At 31.5% G+C, this 25,216-nt stretch overlaps 2 protein-coding genes and 2 pseudogenes across 2 annotated transcripts; 3 read left to right on the forward strand and 1 right to left on the reverse strand.

The window, feature by feature from the left end:
* Positions 1–8,259: 8,259 nt before the first annotated feature.
* On the forward strand, positions 8,260–8,904 carry LOC148197052 (uncharacterized; the record flags this gene model as incomplete). Its single annotated transcript, XM_088093588.1, has 1 exon — positions 8,260–8,904. A coding segment is annotated over one exon (645 nt), but the record flags the coding sequence as incomplete, so codon positions are not given.
* Positions 8,905–12,027: 3,123 nt separating this feature from the next.
* LOC148197053 (uncharacterized) lies at positions 12,028–12,711 on the reverse strand (annotated as a pseudogene).
* A 2,650-nt stretch (positions 12,712–15,361) lies between these two features.
* Positions 15,362–19,406, forward strand: LOC148197054 (uncharacterized; annotated as a pseudogene).
* Positions 19,407–21,652: 2,246 nt separating this feature from the next.
* On the forward strand, positions 21,653–25,216 carry LOC124839235 (G-type lectin S-receptor-like serine/threonine-protein kinase At1g11300). The gene is made up of 7 exons (XM_088092305.1): positions 21,653–22,950; positions 23,129–23,269; positions 23,343–23,539; positions 23,643–23,853; positions 23,946–24,183; positions 24,256–24,403; positions 24,739–25,216. The coding sequence occupies exons 1-7, from the start codon at positions 21,675–21,677 to the stop codon at positions 25,048–25,050; spliced, it is 2,523 nt and encodes an 840-aa protein (XP_087948431.1). The 5' UTR covers positions 21,653–21,674; the 3' UTR covers positions 25,051–25,216.

Below are 25,216 nucleotides of genomic sequence, written 5' to 3' on the forward strand. Positions count from 1 at the left end.
CCTCCTTTTCTTCTTCCTCCCCACCCTCGCTCCCTCGCTCTTGATGGTTTCGGAGGGGGTATTTTTCGAAGAGTATAGCGCAGCGGAATTAAAAACTCAGAGAGCGGAAAGCGTATTCGATCACAATTAAACTTAATTTGGTCCTTTTAGTAAAAATAATTTTCTTTCAAAAAATTAATCAAACAGTTGATATACGTAAAATAAAATGAGTGTAGGGAATAAGAAGATCAACACAGAATTTTTATCCTGGTTCGAATCAAAAGATTCTACGTCCAGTCGTTAATCACTATAAATAGTGATTAACCTTTTTCACTAAAAAATTGTTTAACAGATTACAAGATAATGAACAAGAATAAAATGAATAGAACCACTCTACCAACTTGAAGAGAACCGCTTCAGCAATCGACCAACGATTCACAAGCTTCTCCTTTCACAAGACCAGGCAGAGCACCTTGCTAACTTGAAGAGAGTCTGCTCCGACTATCGACACACACGATACGCGAGCCTCTCCTTTCACAAGACCAAGCAAGGGAACAATGAACAAAAAGCTCTCTAAGAACGTTCCTCTGACACACAGTGTTTTAAGCTTTCTCAGTTCAAAAACGTTGCTTTCTAATTTCTCCAAAACAAAATATATAGCCAAGTACACTGAGTGCCAAAGGTCAGCTCCCAACTGCCATGAATAATCGATTATTGTAAGTGATAATCGATTATTCAAGTCCGTTATAGGTTTTCAAAAATGTGATAATCAATTATATGAAGTGATAATCGATTATTCAAGTATGACTTGTGATAATCGATTATTGCTTAATCATAATCGATTATTGCAGTTAAAAATGCAAGTTTACAAGGTTTACAAGAATTTCCTACTACATTTAATTTCTACAAATTGCTTTTAACTAATTCTAATATCTTCTTCAACTAAAACTTCTTGTAGCATCATCAAAACAAATTTCTTCAAGATTTACCAATACTCCTTTTTGGTAACAATCTTCCCCTTTTTGATGATGATCAAAAATTCAATTTTAAAAGCAAGTTTGGCTTACCTGCAAAACATACAAGCTAACAAACAACAACAAGGTTAGCAATACCTGTAATAATTTATACTTCTCCCCTTGTATTATTCTTCTCCCCCTTTTTTATCAGAAGCAAAAAGAATAATGTAATAACCTCCCCCTTAATATGAGCTCCCCCTCAAAAATAGAATATATGCAAAAAATAAAAGCTCATTATATTAAGAACAGAAAGGAATTACATGAAATTCATTAAGAAACTAAATACCATAAAGAAAATAACATAACAATCAAACTTAGATTTTTATGGTCGTTTATAGCCGTTATGGGATGCTCCAACGGCTCTGTTTTTGAAATTGTCAGCGCGATAATCGATTATGGCTCATGATAATCGATTATCAGTTCAATAATTACTGCCCAGAATTGCATCATAATCGATTATGCATAATGATAATCGATTATCTGCTCAAGATTTTCCAGAATTGAAATTTATGCATGAATAATCGATTATGACTTGGTGATAATCGATTATGAAGCGTTAAGTTTACGAAAAATGCAAAAATTTGCATAGATTTTGATTCTAAGATATGTCTAACACTCCTAACTCTCTTCTAAGTTCATAAAGTAAAGATACCCCCTTAAATATGCAATTCAAATTTAGTTTTTAGCATACTCAATTAACCCACGAAATCAACAACCACTTTTCAAACAATTAAGATATCAATGATTAAGCAACCAATTTATAAACTAAAATGAATGCAACAGTAGCTTAAATGGAAATGATCACAGCTGCTACAGGTTTGACATGAAAGCATTTCAGCTAGCACAATCAGTTAAAAAAGTTAACTTTGACAACACAATTTACAACTTTCAAAACAACAACTATGATTCATGCACTCTCATATCCCAATTTGTTCAACTTCATATATTCAACTATGCATATCAAAACAACATATGCAAAAATTCAACCACAAGAGCTGATTCAGGTGCTATCTTTCAACATTTTTTAAACAAAATAATTTACAACAAAATTATGCAAATTTGATAAGTTCATTTTCTGCACCCAGGCTCTCAATGTATATTATCATAGCTCATTCATTATGCATTTGAACTTAAAAACAAATCTCCACAGAACCAACTTTGAAATAGAAATGACAATTTAATTTTCACATATCTTAATCATCAAAAAATTGCTAATGAAAATTTGTCAGCCAACTCATTTAAATGACTTTTTCATAGTTTTTGATGCTTGACAGAGATTACACCAAAGGTAACTTCAAAGTACTCATGAAATTGAATACTAAGCCAGTTAAACACAAATTCTATAGATAATTATCAACAAAGCACTGAAATAACAATGCACATGGCTTTACATGACATGAATGAAATTCAGCACATGAATATCTTAAATAGATGAATTTCACTTGATCAAAATGTGTAAACAGACAAGAACACACCACAGGATGAATGAAATAGTGATGAACATATCATTTGCCTAACCAGAAATGAATATAACAGTAATTAAATAATGAAAAATCAAGTAAAAACAAGATGCAACAACACAGTTTAAACAACACTTAGCTCAAATACTTGGTGCTTGAATGAAGGCTTTTGGATACCACTTGATGGAGTTACATCCTGGTTTGTAGCATCACTTCAAAGAGCATAATACCATAGAGCTCTCTTATCCTTTTGAAAACTTAACCTGCAAAGTAAAAACAATAGAGTTTTGGTCCCCATAATCTCATTTGGGTCCTTTGAGGTTAGAGACAATTTACTTTATAACAGGAATCCAAGCATATTTTCCATTTGGAACATCAAAATGTTTAATTCTACATTTGTTAGAAGTATGTCCCTTTTTCATACAATAAAAACAACAAACATCATGCACCTTGTTTTTCACAAAAGTCCCTTTCTCAACCCAAACTCTACGAGTTCTCTTAACTTTAGACTTTTTATGAAATGCATGTTTATATTTCTAAGATTGCTCTTCCTAAAAACATTTTGAACATGTGAGATAGGCTTGATTTCTTTAGAAAGTAAATTTTCCAATATGTCAATGTCAAACATGTGACTTTTACAAGATAAACACTCAACAGGTTTTTCATTTGAATTAGATTCAGACAATTTTGTTTCAAGATTACTAACTTTGTTTCTTAATATGACTTCCTCATCTAATGTATTATCATACTTAATTTGCAATTGTTTAAATTCCTTTTTCAAATTTTTATGAGCAACATTCAATTTTTCAGATTCATCAAGCAATTCAAGAAAAGCCTTTTGTAAATCAAATTCACTAGATTCATAGCTAGAATTACTTACTTGGCTTTCAACATCATCAAAATTAGCTGTCAAACACAAGTTTACTTCTTCAACAGAATCACTTGAACTAGAGGTGGTTGATGCATTATCCTCCCAAGCAATGTGAACCTTCTTCTTCTTGTGAATTTTCTTTTCTTTTCATTCTTTACTTCTTTTGTTGCTTGAACAATAAGCTTTCACATGGCCTCTTTCACCACATCCATAACATTTGAAGCTTGAAGAGGAACCTTGATAGTCCTTCTTTTCCTTCAAGATTTTGCTTTTAGATGATTTATCGTTGGCCATCAAGCATAGATTTTCTTGCTCATTAGAATCGCTTGAGCTTGAGGAGTTTGATGTAGAGCATGAGTTCGAACAAGTCAACTTAGCCACATTCGATACTTCATCATGAGTGACTCTTAAAAATTTCCACATTTCCTGAGCACTTTTATAAACAGATACTTTGAAAAAATTATCAATGGTTAGTGCAGATAAAATTATATTCCGAGCCTTAATATCAAATTGGGCTCGTCTATTTTCCTCAACAGTCCAGTTAAAATAAGGTTTTTCAGTCTCTACACCATCAACAGTATTCATAGGAATATAAGGGCCATTTTGTACAGCTTCCCAAATACCTCTATCAACAGACCCCATAAAAATCTCCATTCTAACTTTCCAAAAGGCATAGTTATCACCAGTAAACAATGGAGGTCTGTTAATGGAAGCACCCTCAGCATATACATGGTTTTGATTGTGACCTGCCATTTTCGCAAATTTTGAAAAACTATCAAAGCAAGCTCTGATACCAATTGATGGTTTCGGAGGGGGTATTTTTCGAAGAGTATAGCGCAGCGGAATTAAAAACTCAGAGAGCGGAAAGCGTATTCGATCACAATTAAACTTAATTTGGTCCTTTTAGTAAAAATAATTTTCTTTCAGAAAATTAATCAAACAGTTGATATACGTAAAATAAAATGAGTGTAGGGAATAAGAAGATCAACACAGAATTTTTATCCTGGTTCGAATCAAAAGATTCTACGTCCAGTCGTTAATCACTATAAATAGTGATTAACCTTTTTCACTAAAAAATTGTTTAACAGATTACAAGATAATGAACAAGAATAAAATGAATAGAACCACTCTACCAACTTGAAGAGAACCGCTTCAGCAATCGACCAACGATTCACAAGCTTCTCCTTTCATAAGACCAGGCAGAGCACCTTGCTAACTTGAAGAGAGTCTGCTCCGACTATCGACACACACGATACGCGAGCCTCTCCTTTCACAAGACCAAGCAAGGGAACAATGAACAAAAAGCTCTCTAAGAACGTTCCTCTGACACACAGTGCTCTAAGCTTTCTCAGTTCAAAAACGTTGCTTTCTAATTTCTCCAAAACAAAATATATAGCCAAGTACACTGAGTGCCAAAGGTCAGCTCCCAACTGCCATGAATAATCGATTATTGTAAGTGATAATCGATTATTCAAGTCCGTTATAGGTTTTCAAAAATGTGATAATCGATTATATGAAGTGATAATCGATTATTCAAGTATGACTTGTGATAATCGATTATTGCTTAATCATAATCGATTATTGCAGTTAAAAATGCAAGTTTACAAGGTTTACAAGAATTTCCTACTACATTTAATTTCTACAAATTGCTTTTAACTAATTCTAATATCTTCTTCAACTAAAACTTCTTGTAGCATCATCAAAACAAATTTCTTCAAGATTTACCAATACTCCTTATTGGTAACAGCTCTCCCTCCTTTCCTTCTTCCTCCAGATCTGACTCCCTCCCTCGCGTCGTCCAGTCTCGTTCTCGACCATTCCACCGGCGGCATCATCTACTCCGACTACGGCCTCGTCCCCGACCGCGCCACCAGCGACATCGCCTTCTCCGACTGCGGCCTTGTCCCAGACCACTCCATCGGGGACATCCTCTGCTCCGAGTGCGGCCTCGTCCTCGAGTCCCACTCCATGGACGAGATCTCCGACGGGCGACAACGACCCCAACGTCCTTGAGTCTAGATCCTGTCGCGACGATGACGGTTACGACACCCACACAGCCAGCACAGCCAGCACAGCCGCGAGATCGATGGTTTCCGGCGAGAGAGAAACGATGGTGGACGCGGCGACGGCGAGGACGCGGCGGCAGCGACAATTCCTCGATCTCCCTCACCATCTCTGTTTTCTCTCCTACCGTTTGAGTTTCTGTGATTTGAGTTTGGTTTCTTCGATTTGAGTTTGGCTTATGCGATTTGAGTTTGGTTGTTGCAATTTGAGTTCCGTTTCTCCGATTTTTGAGTTTCTGGGTTCTGTGTGCAGGTTGGGGTGGAGAAGATTGAATCATGGAGGCACGATTTGAGTTTTGGGTTGCTGTTATGGTGGTTCTGGGTTGTTGTTTTGGTTTGCAGGTTGTTATTCTGGGTTGCTGTTCTGGGTTATGGGTTGCGCTTCTGGGTTCTGCAGTTGCATTTTTGTGAATCTCGGTCACCAAATCCTCCTGCTTGAACTGAACTAGGTTACCTAAATTTTAAAAAAAAAAGTGTTACGGAATCGGTTATCTAAAATTCGGGGCATAATCTTACCACTTTTGTCTCGGTTCATGACCGAGGCATAAAACCTATATTTTTTTACCTCGTCTGGTTATGCATCCCGGTGCCTATAACCAATTTTAACCTGTGCTATATCCTCCTCCTGTACTAGTGTTGGTTGAAGTTGTTTGTTGTTGTTCTTTGGTTGAACTTGTTTGTTGTTGTTCTTTGGTTGAACTTGTTTGTTGTTGTTCTTTGGTTGAACTTGTTTGTTGTTGTTCTTTGGTTGAACTTGTTTGTTGTTGTTCTTTGGTTGAACTTGTTGTTGTTTTTTGTTGTTGTTTTTGTTTGTTTTCTGTTATTGATACAACACTGCACGTTCATAGTTCGTACTTTATAAAATACCAAAAAATAAAATTTGTTGTTTTTTTATTTTTAAAATACCAAAAACTGAAATTTGTTGTTTTTCTGTTTTTGAGGTCTTCATAGGATTAGGATTATAAAAAAGGATCACAATTAATTAGAAAAAACAAAAAAATTGATTAATGTCGTTGACAAAATTCGATGTTAATTAACGTAAATTCAACGTCAATTTAATGTCTCGTGATATGACGTGTGCCTTGAATTTAACGTAAAAAGCCAGAAAAAACACTTACTTAGTCATCAAGATAAGATTTTTCCTAGGTATTTAAACTAGATTTCAAAAACACGTGAAACTAAGAACCCAAAGAAAATAACACCAATGAAGACAAGGAGATAAGAAAAAAGAAAAAAAAATTATTAAATGTGTATCATTTGTAAATCTCACACATATTATTTATACATATACTAATTTAAAATAAAAAGAAATCTTTACTATTAAAGATAAATTCAAATTTTAAAATCCAAGTTTGAATATCTGCTATATATATTTGATATGGGTATCATTACTTAGATTTATCTTATAAAATTGAAATAAAATTAGTGTCATTACTTATATATTGGAAAAAATAACTAAATTTATTTTTACGTAGATTTAAGATAACTAAAAAAATCCTAAAAAATATAAATAAAATATGTAACTGATCTATATAAAATAAAGATAAAATATAAGTGCGTATCCATAAGATAATGACGAAGTTATCTTTTGATTTTATACTCGTTTATATCTTTAATTATTTTTCAAGCAGATTTATCATCATTTATTTATATTGGATTAGTTATATCATTTTTAGTGTTTCGATAAATTCAACGTTATTTTATTCAAGGAAAAAAATGTTTACTTATAATGTATTAAGCTTTTTTATGGTAACAAGATTGTGTTAATATGATTTTACTTTTATATATAAATATGTATCTATGGTCTTCTGATTTTAATATATATTTACAATATTTTAATTTTAAAATAATATATTTTTTTTTTAAGTTTAGTTCATGGATAAGATATATCTATAATAACTTTTCTGTTAGCAGACAAATATATGTTTTTCATTTTTTTATAATCTTGATTATCCATATATTTGTATCTTTTAATTTTTTTAAGATACAATATGCAAGTATAATATAATTTTCTTTTTAATGCTTAAGTTGATGCCGAAAGAAAACAAATCTACAAAACAACTAAAGTTATTTCTACAAAGTTTTAAGACAACTAAAAGAAATTCCATAAAAATATAAATAAAATATGTAATTCATCTATATAAAATAAAAATTATATATATATATATATATATATATATATATATATATATATAATTCTTTTAATATACCAATCACAAAATACTATAAGATACTACTAAAAAGATAGAATATAAATATTATCTTATATATAATAATATCTTTTACCTAATATAAGAATACTGCATTCCTTCCTCTTTATCATTAGTTAGTATAATTTATGTTTTAAAGTTGAAGAAATGAGAAGTGAAAAAAAGTAGTAGAGAAGGCAGGTGTTGAATCAAATAAAAATATTATTTTATTTTATTCGATAAAATAAATACTACACTTATTTATCACTTCAAAAATAGGAACAATAAAAAGAAATGCATAAGATATAAGAGTGTATCTATATAATAATGACGAGATAAGTTGAGCTGTTACTCTAATTAATCATTACATTTGAATAAGTTCTAATAAATCATAAAAATATATATAACTAAAAATACAACATATATATACGATAAATTCTATCCTCTTATACGCACTAATCAAACTAAATAAGATAGATTTAATTTTTTAATTTATTAATAAAAAATTATAAGATAATATACCAACCGTTAAAGATAAAATAATTATATATAATAGATACTATCATATCTTGTGTAGAATAATATCTTTTAAATAATGTAAGAATATTTATGCTAATTGGTTGATCTATATATATCATTCACATAGCATAATAAATCAATCAAACCTCACAAAAACACATTCATAGTGATTGTTTATTGCAAGCCATGTCGATGCATTTTGTAGATTCTCTGGCAATGTTTGCACAAAGGGATGCAGAAGAAATGTTTAAACTAGGAAACATCAAAGGGGCCATCACTTGTGCCACCATGGCCAAAACACTAGACCCAAAAGTTGATGGCATTGACGAAACAATCTTAGCATACAAGATCCACCAGGCAGCAATGAAAAAAGATGACAACGGTGCAACAAATTGGTACAAAGTTCTTGGCATTAAGAAGGGCTTTGAAGATGACATTGAGAGCATCAAGATGCAACACAACAAATTAGTAGTCATGCTGAATCCGACCAAGAACGCTTCAGTCGCAACTTTGGGTGCTTTTAGACTCATTTACAATGCTTGGAGACACCTAAGTGACTCAAATTATAAAAATGTGAATTTAAGAAGAAAGACGACTCCTAATCGCAACAAAGTTACCAAAAGTACATGTTTACGATGTAGAAAGTGGTGCAAATACCAAGTTCCCAAGATTTCAAGTGTACAAAAACATGGAGACCGCACTAAAAGAGTTTTATTAATCGAGTGCTCGTGTTGTAAATGTATATTTGATCCAATATCTAGACAGATTCCAAAGTCTAAGCTTCCCCACCTACAAAAACTTCTATAATAATGTTGTACTTGGATTCCATCATTTGATTGAATTTGTTCAGTTACACTTTTCTTAATTTTTCATAAATATAATGTTCTATCTATAGAAACGCATTGTTTACCAGGAAAAGAATGTTAGTGATATATATATATATATATATATATATATATATATATATATATATATATATGTAAAATTTTATACTAACCAATACAAATTTGTGTTAATAACATTTTATTTTAACTCATATTTATAACATCTTTTTATTTCAATGTATATTTATAATATTTTAAAGTTAAGATAATATTTTATTTAAAGTTTAGTTATCAACATTTTATTTTAAATTTAATAAACATAAAAAATAATAATTCAAAAATAATTCAAAAAAATCACGAACTGACACGTGTCACCTCAGTACGAACGTCAAAGTCTAAATTGATTCAATTTTCATAACACAGGACCTAATTGAAAACATTTACAATACGAGGACCTATTTGAGATCATCCTACAAAAATAGGGATGTCCGAAATTATTAAACCTAAATTTTATTACGAATTCAGCGGATTAAAAAATCTCACTTTTGGTGGTTTGAGAATATGTTAAAAATTGGTTTGAGAATCCCACTTTTAAAATAGAGATTCATTTTTGGTGGTTCTGTGAGTTGTATAGTGGTAGGAGAAGATAAAGGAATGGTCTGCTATGTTTTGTATATAAATCATGGACTGGTAATTATATTAATGTTAACAAGAAAGATTAATTTCATATGAAAAATGGGAAATTTTGGGACTTCATAAGTGGAATCTTGCAATTAAGGGAGTAAAATGTGAGATACATTGAAATTTTATCAGGTGAAATGGTGTATAACTGAAGCAAATATTTTTGTTATGAATTGTTTGCTTCTTTGTCATTTTTGTTCCATGTGATATATATGTGGAGGTCATTAAGAAGGAATTTTACTTGTTCAATAATTAAGCATATTTTTTATTTGGTTTTTTATTGACATTGCTATCTCTTTTCTGAAGGTCCTCGAGATGCATACTCTGGTGAAACCACTTCATTTTATACTTTGATTTAATTTTAATTTTGGTGTTTTTGTTTTGTGTGATTCTTACTTTTAATTTTAATTGGTCAATTATTCATATTTAGTATTTATAGTTTTTGATTGTTCGAATTATGTTTCTTTAAATTTCATTTAATGATTAATAAAATTATTATGGAAGTATAATATATTACGATATGTATAGTTTAGAAGAAAATCCGTAAAGTATTAAAATAATAATGAAATCTACATTTTATTAATTTTATTTAAACATTATTTATGTTTTCAAATGCATTTGTACTATTACATGGAATTTTAGATGAAAGATGGAAAATTATAAGAATTCTGTTTAGACAACTATAAATAAAGAATCAAAATTAAACACTGATATAAAGTGTTATTAAGCCTGTAATAATTTTGTAGACATATTATAACATTTATGTGCATATTTGATTTGATGTTTGGAATTTCAAAGTTTCTTTTTTGATATTTGCAGTCTCATGTTTACATTTACACAAGTAAATATTGAAATTGTTCAAAAATAATTTAAGTTGACATGTAATTATGAATTTACATTGAATTACAAATCAAATGTGTACTATAACTTTAATCCATACATTTACACGATGAAGTTTAGTAAAAGTTAAAAAATCAAATTATTCTCTAATGTTAAAATTTCAAAATATTTTGAAATAAATTATAGCAATTTTAAAACCTTCTCTAATAGCAACTTCAATTATTTTATTGTACCAATGTATTTATTTAATCCTAAAAGTTGGTTTTCTAAAACGTAATTTTCAAAATTGAAATTTCATCATTAAAAAAATCCCTTATGAATGTACAACAATTTTAACGTTGTGGAAAATAATTTGGTAAGTATTCAATAGTTTAATCTACTTGAGAAGTATTTTCCAGAATAATTAGAATAAAGACAGTAAAATTAAAAGATATAAATAATAATTGGTTTACTAAAGATTAATTTGGTGTTTGGATTCTCATACCATTTTATTTGTCGTCTTGTATTTATATTTAAGAGATGTTAAAATTTTTAAATTGTTTAAAGTAATTATTTTTATGCTTAAGACATGAAAAGTTAAAATTATTTAAAGGAATTTTAGACGTCATACGGATTTACATTATACTGGATTCCAAGTCAAATTAGATATTTATTAATGTAAGATCTGAAAAATACTTAAGAATAGGAGTAGATAATATTAATAAAGTTTTGATTACTTTTTTTATTAAAAGCTTGAGTTATAATTAGAAAACCAATTAATCAAGTTTTATTGTATAAAATTTACCATTTCTTTAAACATATTCCTCTTCTTTTCTCTCTAAAATTTTGACCAATTTATTCTTCATTTTGAAAATATGAGTGAACCATAGTTATGATGTAGAGAGCAATCATCTCAGTTAATCAAAGTCTAAATCAAAATAAGTTCATTTTTTTCCTTTCTTTTCTGTCATTCAATGTGTGGAAAAACTTGCCTCCATGTGATTCTTGTTTTTGATGTTCAAAATGAATCTTTGTGTAATAGGTTGTGTTAAAATAATTGTCCATATTCTACCATCTTTTATTTTTGAGTTAATAGCCTATTTATTTCAAGTTTTGCTGAATTTTTTTAATTATGTGCATCTTTTTAAAGTGTGTTAAATTGGTTTTCACTTAATAAATTTTGCGTCAGTGTCATCCCTTCAGTTAAATACGCACAAATAACGTTATTTTTTTTTTCTTCTTTCTACTAAACTAATCATTCATAACACTCATACCCTTTTGTTTCCCTACCTCCCACAACTCACTTCAACGTTCAATAATGAAGTCTTTCGATTTTTGTCACTGTAACCTTCCTCCCTCTCCGTATCACTTTCTTCACTAATTTTCAGTTGTCTCAGGTTTTTTTCTCTCACCCACTTTCTTCATAAAACATATGTTTCCCACTTTCTTCATTCATCAACTTCTAACCACCTTTTGCGGGTTCCTCTCTGCTCAGAATCTATGATCCTCCACAAGTCGTTTCTATTCCTTTATTCTGTCACTGTTACCTTTCTCTACTTTCTTTTTCTGCTATTGGTTTCACATTTTATACCCACTATATTTTCAGTTACAATACCTCTTCTGCCATGATGGATGGATCAACTATGGAAGAAATTGACTTCAAAATCGTCCACATCCCCTTGCAGCTTCTCATCTTCCCCTTGGAATCTTCTTCGCCATCTTCAGCAATCGGAAACATCGTCGCCGGTCCCCTCCGACTCTGTCTGTTTCTGATGTCTCTCAACTCCATCTCAGTAGTGCCAGACAACTTGGACATCTCGAACATAAACAAAAACCACCTAGACTTGGTGGTGCACCTCACTAGAGACACCTTCCCTGTCGACGTGTAGTCACATGAAAAACTCTTTGAACCCTTTGAACCGTGTTTTGCAATACCCTTTTGCACGTTCCTGCAAGCCGTGTTATTGCATTCATCAACACGCGGAGGAATATCCTTGAAGGGAACGAGTTTACCGTAGAAGATTATGTTCTCTGCAGCTGCAATGTTACTTGAAGAGTTGAATTCTTCACTGAAGAACTCGAACATGTTATAATCATCATCACCATCATCACCAAAGCTTTTTTCATCTTCTTTCGAGAAATCACCACGCCATTTATCTAAACTGAAGCCACTGTAAATAGGAAGGTCACAAAGAGAGAGTTTCTTCCTCTCTTCGTATGGATCTACCTATAATAGGGTGCTTTCTTCATTTCCTGCTTCTTGATCTGAGTGAAACTCTTTAACCGCCATTGTTATATAAAGTTAAAATTCTTTTGTCAATTAATATTGTTGATCATTATATTAATTTTTATGATATTAATTATTTCTTTAACATTCAGCCCTATCGTGAAACCAACTACAATTAGAGTGGTTCTATCTCTTGTGGTTTCTCTCAAATGGCAAGTGCATCAATTGGACATAAACATGGCTTCTTTTACACGGTGATGGTGTCACTTCTCTTATAGCTTCTCTTCATCAACATTTGGTTCTCAAAGACCTTGGAAGACTTCATTATTTCCAGGGTATAGAAGCTCACTGGACCACCAATGGTGATTTATATCTCACACAAACAAAATACATTCTCCAAAGCCAACATGTTGGACGGTAACACTAGTGTAGAATTGGCCTTTAACGTCACTCAATAGACGTCGGTTCACAAAAACTCCAACGTAAATAATTGACCGGTGGCATAAATGTAAATAAGTGAGTGTGTAGACGTCGGTCCTGGAAGGGCCCTGACGTCTATAATATTATAGACGTTCGGTCCCTCTAACGGACGTTTAAAAGACTGAAGCAATCAACTCTTCAACTACCCTGTCAGCCTCTTAGACGTCCGTTCTGGAGGCCCCCTCTAACGGACGTTTAAAAGGTTGACGGGGGAGTTGAAGAGTTGATTGCTTCAGCCTTTTAAACGTCCGTTAGAGGGGGCCAGACGTCTATAATATTATAGACGTCCGGCCCCCTCCAGAACGGACGTCTAAGAGGCTGAACGCAATGAACTCTTCAACTACCCTGTCAGCCTCTTAGACGTTCATTCTGGAGGGGGCCGGACGTCTATAATATTATAGACGTCCGACCCCCTCTAACAGACGTTTAAAATCCCTCGCGAATTTCAATATTTAAAACCAGAAGACGTCATATTAGTGACTGCCCCGACGTCTATAGTAGTATAAACGTCAGGGCCTCCCAGCAACGGACGTCTAAGGGCATATATACTAAAACGCGAACCCGCGAGGAGTTACGCTCACTGTTCATCGTCTTCCTTGCATTTTCCCTCTGCGGCTTGCATTTCCAGGTTGGTTTTTATCTGTTTTGGACCATTAAATCTTACTTTTATTCCGATTAAATTGTTCAGTGATGAAATATCTTTCATTTTGACCAATTAAAAATCGTTTTCGGTGCGTTTTGGTGCAATTTGTTGCGTGTTCTTGGGCGGTGTTTTTTGGCCTACGTTTTAGGTCGTGCAGTCCTCCATTTCCCTCCATTTTGATTTCGAATATGCTCTTCAGGTTAGTTTCTTCGTTAATAATTTTTTTATAGGGTATTGTGTATGCATGTTTTTTACTTTAAAGTTTGCATGTGTTATTGGCTTTTGAATATGCATCTATTAGTTGTGTTATTATAATTTTTATGTTAGATTATAAGTATGAAATCATTTAGTGACCCTTAGTTCCCATTTGAAATTTAACACAAACGATTAATCTTTTAATCGTTTGTGTTAAATTTTGAATTGTCCGATTGGACAGTTTGAGAAAATTAATTTTCATAATTTGCAATAACATGTGAGTTGGAGTCTATGGATAAGATTGATAAACTTTCCGTTCAGTATTTGTGTTGTTCTCCGGATGCATATTTGATTGTGGTCATCGTTGACTACTCTCATTTCGTGTATTTCGGAGACCAATGCGAAATGCTGCCGAAATTTTATCAAATTTATCATGTAGACTTCAATGCACGTGTCTTAGCAAATTATGAAAATTAATTTTTTTGAATGGGTAGGGCTTAACCTTGTGAGAGTTAAAAACTTAAACTGATGATTTCACGAACATAGAATGGATCGAAGCTGGATGAATGAACGTCGCATCAATGAAGAATATGATAAGGGTGTTTCGGAGTTCTTGCAATACGTTGAACAAAATGCTAAGTCTATGAACGGGACATATTTTTGTCCTTGTGTGCATTGTCTTATTCAAATACGGCAAGACTTAGGCAATGTGCGTGACCATCTATTCATGTTTGGCATCATGAGGACTTATACCGTTTGGACTTGGCATGGAGAAGTATTGGACCAGCCTACCACGTCACGAGGAACGAATTATGTGGAAGAATGGATGATTGATCATTTAGAGGACATGATACGTGATGTCGGTTTTTGGAAGAACTAATTTGTATGATTCTCTAAAAAATGATTCAGAGCAAATGTTGTTCCTTAGATGCTCGAACTTTACACGTCTGTCTGCAACTTTAAAGTTCTTTAGTTTAAAAGCAAGGAATGGATGGACCGATAAAAGTTTCACCGAGTTGTTGGAGTTGTTGAAGGAGATGCTTCTAGAAAATAATATTCTGCCTATTCGTAATTACGAGGCCAAAAAAATGAGAAATGACTTAAGGACCATGCTTCAAGGGTAAGTGTTTCTCCAAAAATGACTTTGAATTTGATGTTTACCTTAAACTTTTATGATCAATATAGTTATGATAATTTTACTTTGTGTTTTTAATCTGTATAGAGTTATTGGTAAATCTCGAGGTCAACTAGTTCAAATTTTATATCCAAAGGTTAATTGTCATTTATAGTTATAATTCATTTTGTATGTTATTGAATGATCTAAATTATTGACGATTTAGTGCATCATTTTAGTATAACCAACAGCAGGATTCATGGGAATGTGGCTTCTATGTCATGTGCTGGATTAAGATCATCATTCGAGCTGCCATTACAGATGATTGGAATGAGGTAATGATGCATACCTTGAAGACATTACAAATCAAATTCAGCTTTAAACATATATGAAACCATAATGAATCTTTCTTCAATTTTGCAGCGCTTCAAGTTAACATCTCCTATACTAGAGGAAACGATTAGGCAAATAAGGCAGGAGTGGACAGCTTATCTTCTGCAAAGATGGAGTTAGGAACAGTTTTATTTGTTGTTGAACATTGATTAATTTTAGTTTTATAAGTTTATATATTGATAGTTTTGGTATTGGATTAATTTGTACATTAAGTAGAACTTTCTTTATATGAAACACACATATACTATACTATATATTGTTCTGGGACAATTTTCTACTTTTCAGGTGTGGTTTTAATGCAAAAATAAATTCATTTTTAAAAACAAACGCCCAGTAGACGTCGGTTAGTGCACTGACGGACGTCTATAGACGTCTGATAGTGCACAAACCGACGTCCAAACCCTGTTACCCTAAAGAACTCGTTCAACCATATAGACGTCTGTTCTGGCACAACCAGACGTCTGGTTGTGCCAGAATAGACGTTTACATAGACGTCCGTTTGTGTCAGAATAGACGTCTATATAGACGTTTGGTTGTGCCAGAACAGACGTCTACATAGACGTCTGTTTGTGTCAGAACAGACGTCTTTATAGACGTCCGGCCTGGCACAACAGACGTCTGACTAACATCACCCACAAAGACGTCGAGTGCAGGTCGGACGTCAAAAGGCCAAAATAACATACATCTAAAGCCCTTTCTGCACTAGTGTAATCTACAACCATCACCCATGGTTTCTATAAAGCTTACCATTGATGCTTCTGTTGCTTATCCTAATCCAACTTTGTATCGACAAATCGTGGGCACCCTTCAATATATATATATATATATATATATATATATATATATATATATATATATATATATATATATATATATATATATATATATATATATATATATATATATATATTGGTTTGCTAACGTGCATACGCTGTTTTTCAGTTGATACATTTTAGCAATGTGTACCGGGTTTTAGTAGATAATAATACTCTTATATATCATAGATTTTAAGTTTTAAGGTTAAGGGTATTTTAGTAATTTTCATTCTCAAAACTAAAAAAGAAAAACCCCCCAAACTGTTACTCACCTCTCTCATTCCTCTCAACCCTTTCTCTTTCATCTCTCTCACTCCAACATTTTCTTTGTCATCCCTACTTTAGCCCAAACTGAAAAAATCAGAAACACTTGCATAATCCTAATTCACCTTCCTCACTTATCCGATTTGTTTCTCTCTCATCTCCATACTCTCCCTTACTCACACACAACAACCAACGACACCGCAATTTGTTGCTCTTGCTCTGTTCGTTCATTTATTTTCCACTTTAATAACAAAATAATTGATGATGTTGATGCTGATTTTTGATTGGAGAGTTGTGTTATATATTTTCCCTTCTGATTATTATTAAATTTCGTTTTTAAATTTTAGAATTTTGTTGTGTTACAAACTTTCCCTCTGCAGGCACACTATCATCAATAAACCAAGATCAAAATCAAACCAAGTTTAGCCAATTAAAAATTAAGTCAAGAGAATGTAATGGTAAATAAAACATTTAGCTTCACAAATCACATAAACAAATTAGATAAGTGAGGAAGGTAGATTAGGGTTAGGCGAGTGTTTCTGATTTTTTTCAATTGAGACTAATATAGGGATGACAGAAAAAATGTTGAGTGAAAGAGATGAAAGAGAAATGGTTGAGAGGAACGAGGAAGGTGAGCAAGAGTTTAGGGGTTTCTTTTTTTCTTTTTAGTTTTGACAATGAAAATTATTAAAATACCATTAACCTTGAAACTTAGAATGATGATATATTACTAAAACCCGGTACACATTGTTAAAATGTACCATCTCAAAAACAGACCTACATGCTTTAGCAAACATTATATATATATATATATATATATATATATATATATATATATATATATATACTTTGATTGATTGAGAATGGAAGATGTTTATTTATGCTGGTGTTTATCTGTAATTAACTTTTCATATTTGTAGGATTAATTCTCTAGTGTTTCATAAATGGAATCTTATTTTATTCACATAAAAAAAAAATGTTACCATAAAATGGTATTTCTTAATAAATAAAATGTCAATTTTTTGTACCGACAAGATTGTGTTAGTATGAACTTACTTTTATATATAAATATATAAGTATAATAATTTTTATTTTAATATATAATATTTTAATTTTAAGATAATATTTTTGTGTAAAGTTTAATTCATAATAAGATATATTTACAATATTTTTTTTTTCTTTCGGAAGAGAAGTATTTTTTTTTTTAATTTTAGTTGTGAATATATTCTATCTTATTATTTTGATGTCTGAAAAAGATAAATGAATACAAAAACTAAAATTATTTCTACATAACTAAAAAAATCCTACAAAATTATAAATAAAATATTAATTCATCTCTATAGAAAGATAGAATCTATAAATAGTTATTTCTACATAACTAAAAAGATCCTACAAAATTATAAATAAAATATTAATTAATCTATATAGAAAGATAGAATATATAAATATAAATATAATATATATATATATATATATATATATATATATATATATATATATATATATATATATAAAGATAACTTGAAGTTTTTAATTTTTTAATAACAAAAATGATAAGATAATCTACGTATTGAGATAAAATAGTTATGTATAATGAATACTATTAGATATTATAGATAATAATATCTTCTAGATAATATAAATATAAGATAAGTATATTGATAGAGATTAGTTCACCTATATATATTATTCACATAGCATAGTAAATCAACTCTCACAAAAATACATTCATAACGAATATCTACTGTAAGCTATATCGATGGGTTTTGTAAACTCTTTAACCATGTTTGCACAGAGGAATGCAGAAGAAAAGTTTAAAGTTTAAGATAATATGTTTGTTTAAAGTTTAATTCAGAATAAGATATATTTACAATATTTTGTTTTCTTTTATTGGAGAAGTATTTTTTTTTATAATCTTAGTTTGTGAATATATTCGTTATCTTTTATTTTTGTTAAGATAAAATATGAAGACGTCATATAATTTTTTCTTTTGTTATTATTTTGATGTATGAAAAGATATAAATCAATAAAAAAATATATTTATTTCTACATAACTGAAAAAATCCTACAATATTATAAATAAAATATGTAATTCATCTATATAAAAAATTAAAACTAAAATTTATCTTTATATAATATATATATATATATATATATATATATTATATAAAGATAAATTTTAGTTTTAATTTTTTAATAACAAAAATGGTAAGATAACGATAAAATAGTTATATATAATGGATATTATTAGATATTGTACATAATAATATTTTCTAGATAATATGAATATAAGATAATATTGATGTAGATTAGTTCATCTATATATATCATTAACATAACATAATAAATCAATCAACTCTCACAAAAGCACATTCAAAGCGAATATCTACTGTAAGCCATATCGATGGATTTTGTAAAGTCTTTAGCAATGTTTGCACAAAGGAATGCAGAAGAAAAGTTTAAAGTAGGTAACATCAAAGGGGCCATCAGTTGTGCGACCATGGCGAAAACACTAAACCCAAAAGTAGAGGGCATTGATGAAATGATCTTAGCCTACAAGATTCACCAGGCAGCAATGAAAAAAGATCGCAACAGTGCAACAAATTGGTACAAAGTTCTAAACATTAAGAAGGGCTTTGAAGACGACATTGAGAGTATCAAAATGCAACGCAACAAAATGGTAGTCATGCTAAACCCAACCAAGAATGCTTCAGTGGCAACTTGGGGTGCTTTTACACTCATTTACAGCGCTTGGACACATCTAAGTGATCCAAATTATCAAAATCTGAAGTTTCAAAGAAAGACAACACAACGTCCAACCAAAGTTACCAAAAGTCTGTGTTTTCGATGTTGAAAGTGTATCAAGTTCTTAATAAAGTATACACAAACATATAGACCACGTTAAAATAATTTTTGTAATCAGAAACACTCACCTAACACTAATCAACTTTCTTAACTTATCTAATTTTTTGTTTTTCTTTCATCTCCATCATCTCTCACATCCACATACAACAATTCACGATACTCCGCAATTTATTTCTCTAACTTTGTTTGTTCATTTGTTTTTCTCTTTAATAACAAAATAATTGAGGATGTTGATGTTGATTTTTTATTTGTATTATATTTTTTTTCTTTTGATTGTTATTAAATTTGTAAAAACTAAAGTCTACAATAATTTAAAAACTAAAAAAAAAATAAGAAACCTCCACGAAAAAAGGTCAACATCAACCCATAATAACTGTAAAAGAGTTAGTTTCTTAATACCAATTTTGATAAAATCATAGAATTGAAAGAAATAAAACTTAAATTCCAATTTATTAAATTTAAATTCTAATATGAAATTCAGTACTTTTTGTTTCACTTCTACCGCAAATATTAAATTAAAATCACAACATCATATTTATAATTTTGATAAAATGAAATTTTTTTTTCTTAATTTCACTTCCCGTTGGTTGAATTTGATTAGTTGTAATTCTTTTATAGTGTTTCAAAAATCTAATGGTTGATATTCTATGGAAAAACGTTATTTACTAGTAAAATTTTGTACTAACAAATACAAAATTGTGTTATAAACATCTCATTTTAAGATATTTATATTAATATATATTATATGTATATATAAAAAATGGATTTAATCCCATTTTACTCATAACTAAGGCCAAATAATATAGATTTCTTTTAAAATATTTTTTCTATATTTGGCTTCTATTATGACCTGAATCAAATCAATATACATTACAAAAAGAATATAATATAGGAAGGGTTTGTTTTCCACTGTTTCTAAAACCTTAAATTTCTCACAAACATATAGACCATATTAAAATAATTTTTGTAATCGAGTGCCCAGGTTGAAAGTGTAAACTTTTATCCAATATCTAGGCGTACAAGGTCTAGGTTTTTCCATATGTAAAAACGATATGCTTAATTCTACTAGTTTGCATTTGTACTAATTTTGTATCGCGTTCATCATTTGCATGGATTTGATTAGTTGTACTTGTTTTATAGTTTTTCAAAAATCTAATGGTTTATCTTCCATGGAAAACGTTATTTACATGTAAATTATATACTAACGAATACAGAATTGTGTTACAAACAATTCATTTTAAGATATTTATATATATAAATCTAGAGAACAAATGAACTTTACCTTTAGACCTATTATAGACAAGAAAGAAAGTCCAAAAACTCAACATGCCTCAACCAAGTGATTAACATAATTTGACTCAAATCGAGATAACGTTTCAAGCATTCATTTGATTGGTTTCTACAAACAGTAAGCGATACTGTGTACGTAAGGTTGTGTAAATTATAAAGATTAAATATACAAGGGCAAAAACCTAAAATATGGATAAGTAAACCTAAAATATAACAGGCACAATCAAATTTGAATTGATTCTGTCATTATTTTAAAATAATGCTCATGATCATCAAGTCCATCCTCGACTTAGAAAGTGATACTTTTAACTGCCTTTTATTCTATGGAATATTACACATAGCGGGCCAGTGTTTATTTATAGAGTCAACAAGTCCACCCTCCACTTAGAAAGTGACAGATTTGGTTGCTTTATATTGTTTGGAATATTACAAAAAAGAGTGTATCAGCACTAATCATACATCTAGAAAGAGAATAAAAGTAAAAGTTGGTTTAAAGATTCAAAGGAAAAAGAAATATGTAATAATTGTAGATAAAATTGAGATATATGGGTATAGTTACTCATCACAATCACAAGTATTATCAAAATGTCAATTTAATTTGACTCCCTTATGAGGGGTTGAAAAAATTTGATCCAATCCAACTTATTACACATTAAAAAATTAAATGAATTTATTTACTGATTCATTTAATGACAAGTAATTTTTATTTTTTAATTTCAAAAAAATAACAATTTTTTTTTTAATTTAAATCTAAGGCAATCCAAAATGAGTTAAATTAGAAAGAAAATTTAAAATAAAGAAAAAATATAAGAATAATCACAATTGATGGGTTAGTTAAAGTCAAGCCACCAATGCTGTCATGAATACGAACCATTCAATCCGTCATCTAGGACAACTTATTAGATTGGTTTTCTCATATAATATGTAGAATTGTTTTAAATAATGGCAATCAATCTTGTGAATTAAAATGGCATTAACTTCCTCAACTCTGGCATCCTTGACATCATTCCTTTGCCTGTGTACGTTTTGTGTTAATGCAGTCATTCACCAGGAATTTTTGCAAATAGGAGAATCAATGGGAACCTCAGACTCCGTTGTTTCTTATAACGGGAAGTTCGAATTGTGCTTTTTCACCAGAGTCAGAGATAACTCAACCAAGTACTACGTTGGTATACGGTATAACAGGGTCCCAAACGACAAGAACAAGATTGTCTGGGTTGCTAACCGAGACTACGCATTTCAAACACCATATGCAGTTCTTACCTTTAAAGATGGAAATTTGGTGATCATAGATGGAAAATTTACATACAATGTCAGCAATGTTTCAAACAATATCAGTGTCTATGCCATGCTCTTGGATTCAGGAAACTTGATACGGCTGAAAACCTCAAGTAAACAGATTTTGTGGCAGAGTTTTGATTATCCTACGGACACCCTTTTACCCATAATGAAACTAGGACATGACGAAGGAAACACTTGGTCATTGCGATCATGGAGAAGTGCAGATGACCCTGACCAAGGAGCTTTTTCCCTCGAATATGATTTGGGCAGGGTCAGCCTAATCATCAACAATGGTTCTAATGCTTTCTGGATTGACAACCACTACAACGAAACTATTGGCAATTTTACTAGCCGAAGTGGTGGATATCAGCACAACCACAACGATACTTATTTCAATGTCGGCGACTATTTCACTTTGCCAGTTGGTAATGACTCTAGGCTGGTACTAGAAGTGTCTGGTGAGCTCATCCAGGAGTATTGGTCTGATAAAGAACGACAATGGATTTCTATTCAGTCATCCAAGTGTGCTAACAATTCGTGTGGAGCCTTTTCCATCTGTAACCCGAAAGCTCTTCGCCCTTGTGACTGTCTTTATGGTTTCAAGCCCTCTGATGCTTATTCTTGGAACAATGGGAACAAATCCGCTGGCTGTGTAAGGAACAAAGACTTGTCGTACTGCAGTAACAGTGTTAAATCCAACGATAAATTCAAGCAACTTTATTATGTCAAATCACCAACTTTGGACAGTCTCACGAAAATCAATACAACAACAAGAGAGTGTGAAAGTACTTGTTCTAGAAATTGTTCTTGCGTTGCTTACGCTTACTATGTGAACAAAGATTGCCAGTTGTGGCTTGGTTCGGTATTGAATCTAAAGAACGTCTCAACAGATGTGGCCAATTCTGATGATAGCAATCCAATTTTTTACTTAAGACTTGCTGCCGCGGAAGTCGATACTTCGGGTAAGTTCAAGAAGCGTATTTTCCTAGACTTTGTGTGTTTCTCAGAGTTAGGAAGACAGAATCCTAAGTTCTTTTTCACTCAACTGTTACTTCTTTCTCTTTTTTAGCTAGACTGAAAACTTAAATAAATTTATCAGTCAATACATGAATTTTTATAGTTGATAAATTTTCTCTGCAGATTCGAACACAACAAGAGAAAAAGAATCACGACATACTTCTGTGAGCAAGATCCTACTTCTGATTGTTATATTGATCTCCTTTGTAGCTTTTCTTATATTGGGCCTTTTAGTTTACTGGATTAGAAAGAAGAGGAGAAAAGGTAAGAAAGACACAAGTTTTCCAAGTAAATTCAGAGTATGTTAACTTATGAACTAATTTTCCTCAATTTGCAGGGGAAGATTTGCTCCATTTTGATATAAGCATGAGCATGAAAGTTGAAGATTCTGAGCTTACTGAAGCAGATAGGAGTGCCAAAGTGAAGAAGGAAGTGAAATTGCCTTTATTCAGTTTCGAGAGTGTTGCAGCTGCAACTAATAATTTCTCAGATGCAAATAAACTTGGTGAGGGGGGCTTTGGACCCGTCTACAAGGCATGCTCAAAAACTCTATCCTCTCTATATAAACAGCTTTTACGATATAAACAGCTTTTACTACGCCATATATGTAACTTATACAAAAGATAAGAAAATACAGGGTACATTATTTAATGGGGATGAGGTTGCTGTGAAAAGACTGTCACGGAGATCTGGTCAAGGATGGGAAGAGTTGAGAAATGAAGCTTTGTTGATTGCAAAACTCCAACACAACAATCTTGTTAGACTTCTGGGTTGCTGCATTGATCGAAATGAAAAGATGCTGATTTATGAATTTATGCCTAATAAAAGCTTGGATCTTTTCCTTTTTGGTTTGTATCCTACAGTCTCTGAACTCTCTTAAATATGATCCCATCTGCCAAACTTTAACTTTTGTTATGACATCTTCAATGATGCATAGCAGATGCAACAAAGAAACAGATGCTAGATTGGGGAACAAGAGTCAGAATAATTGATGGAATTGCCCAAGGAATTCTTTATCTTCATCAGTATTCCAGGTTCAGGATCATTCACCGAGATTTAAAAGCTAGCAACATATTGTTGGACAGCCATATGAATCCCAAAATATCAGATTTTGGATTGGCAAAAATATTTGGTGATAATGAGCTTCAAGCAAATACAAACCGAATAGTTGGAACATAGTAAGTCAATTAACTTCAACTACTTTTCTTTACATGATCAACCATCTACTAATTAATGTACCTTATGCTCAGTGGTTATATGGCTCCTGAATATGCTATGGAAGGACTCTTCTCAGTAAAATCGGACGTGTTTAGTTTTGGGGTCCTTTTGTTGGAGATTGTAAGTGGCAAGAAGAATACTGGCTTTTATCAAACGAATTCCTTCAATCTTCTTGGATATGTGAGTTTCTAGATTCCATCCATTTGCTCTTCCTTTGCATTCTCACATTCAAATTGATTCCATGATTTTTGTGCATGTTTTAAGCCTTTTTACAAATGGTATGTTATGGCCTAATGAGTTTTCTATTTTGAGAAAGGATTCATCAAAGAGAAATTACATATATGTAATCTGAGTTCAACCCACGCAAAAGATTAATACTACTTTTAATCTAACATCAGAGAACGAGTTCAAGTTTAAATTTTCATCATGAGATGGAGTATACAAAATCATAGTGGCATACCAGAATATGCTCCAGACTTTCTAATTTTGAGGTTGTTTTGTGTTAAATCTTGAAGGCTTGGGATCTTTGGACAAGAAATTCAGGACTGGATCTAATGGACAATGCATTAGATGACAGTGATACTTTAAGTAATAACAGTCTGCATACTGTGCCAAGGTATGTGAACATAGGACTTCTTTGCGTTCAAGAAAGTCCAAAAGATAGGCCAACCATGTCTGATGTTGTATCAATGATTGGAAATGACACTGTGCTCCTTCCTTCTCCTAAACCACCTGCATTTCTAAAGGTAAGAGGTGATTATAGTTCAACATTGCCCTCAACATTTTCAGTTAATGTTATCACAAATACAACTCTGGAAGCAAGATGAGTGACTATAAAATCCTCCTCCTTGTTCTTGGATTAGACAACAGCTCTTTTCTATTGAAAGTTTTCTGTATCAATTTCTACTTCCCTTATATATTAACAACGGAATCAGGTTATACAAAACTGAGTCTGAGTCCAAAAGTTCAATGATTATTAAAATACTTATTTGA

The sequence above is a fragment of the Vigna umbellata genome, chromosome 6 (genome assembly GCF_029865625.1).
Source record: "Vigna umbellata cultivar VRB3 chromosome 6, Vumbellata_1.0, whole genome shotgun sequence".
Classification (NCBI taxonomy): Eukaryota; Viridiplantae; Streptophyta; class Magnoliopsida; order Fabales; family Fabaceae; genus Vigna; species Vigna umbellata.

Excerpts from the sequence above, each read along its gene's own strand:
- LOC124839235 (XM_088092305.1), top strand. The coding sequence starts at position 21,675 with ATGGCATTAACTTCCTCAACTCTGGCATCCTTGACATCATTCCTTTGC. Across the intron at positions 22,951-23,128 it reads CGCGGAAGTCGATACTTCGG|ATTCGAACACAACAAGAGAA; the intron begins GTAAGTTCAAGA and ends TTTTCTCTGCAG. Across the intron at positions 24,404-24,738 it reads CCTTCAATCTTCTTGGATAT|GCTTGGGATCTTTGGACAAG; the intron begins GTGAGTTTCTAG and ends TAAATCTTGAAG.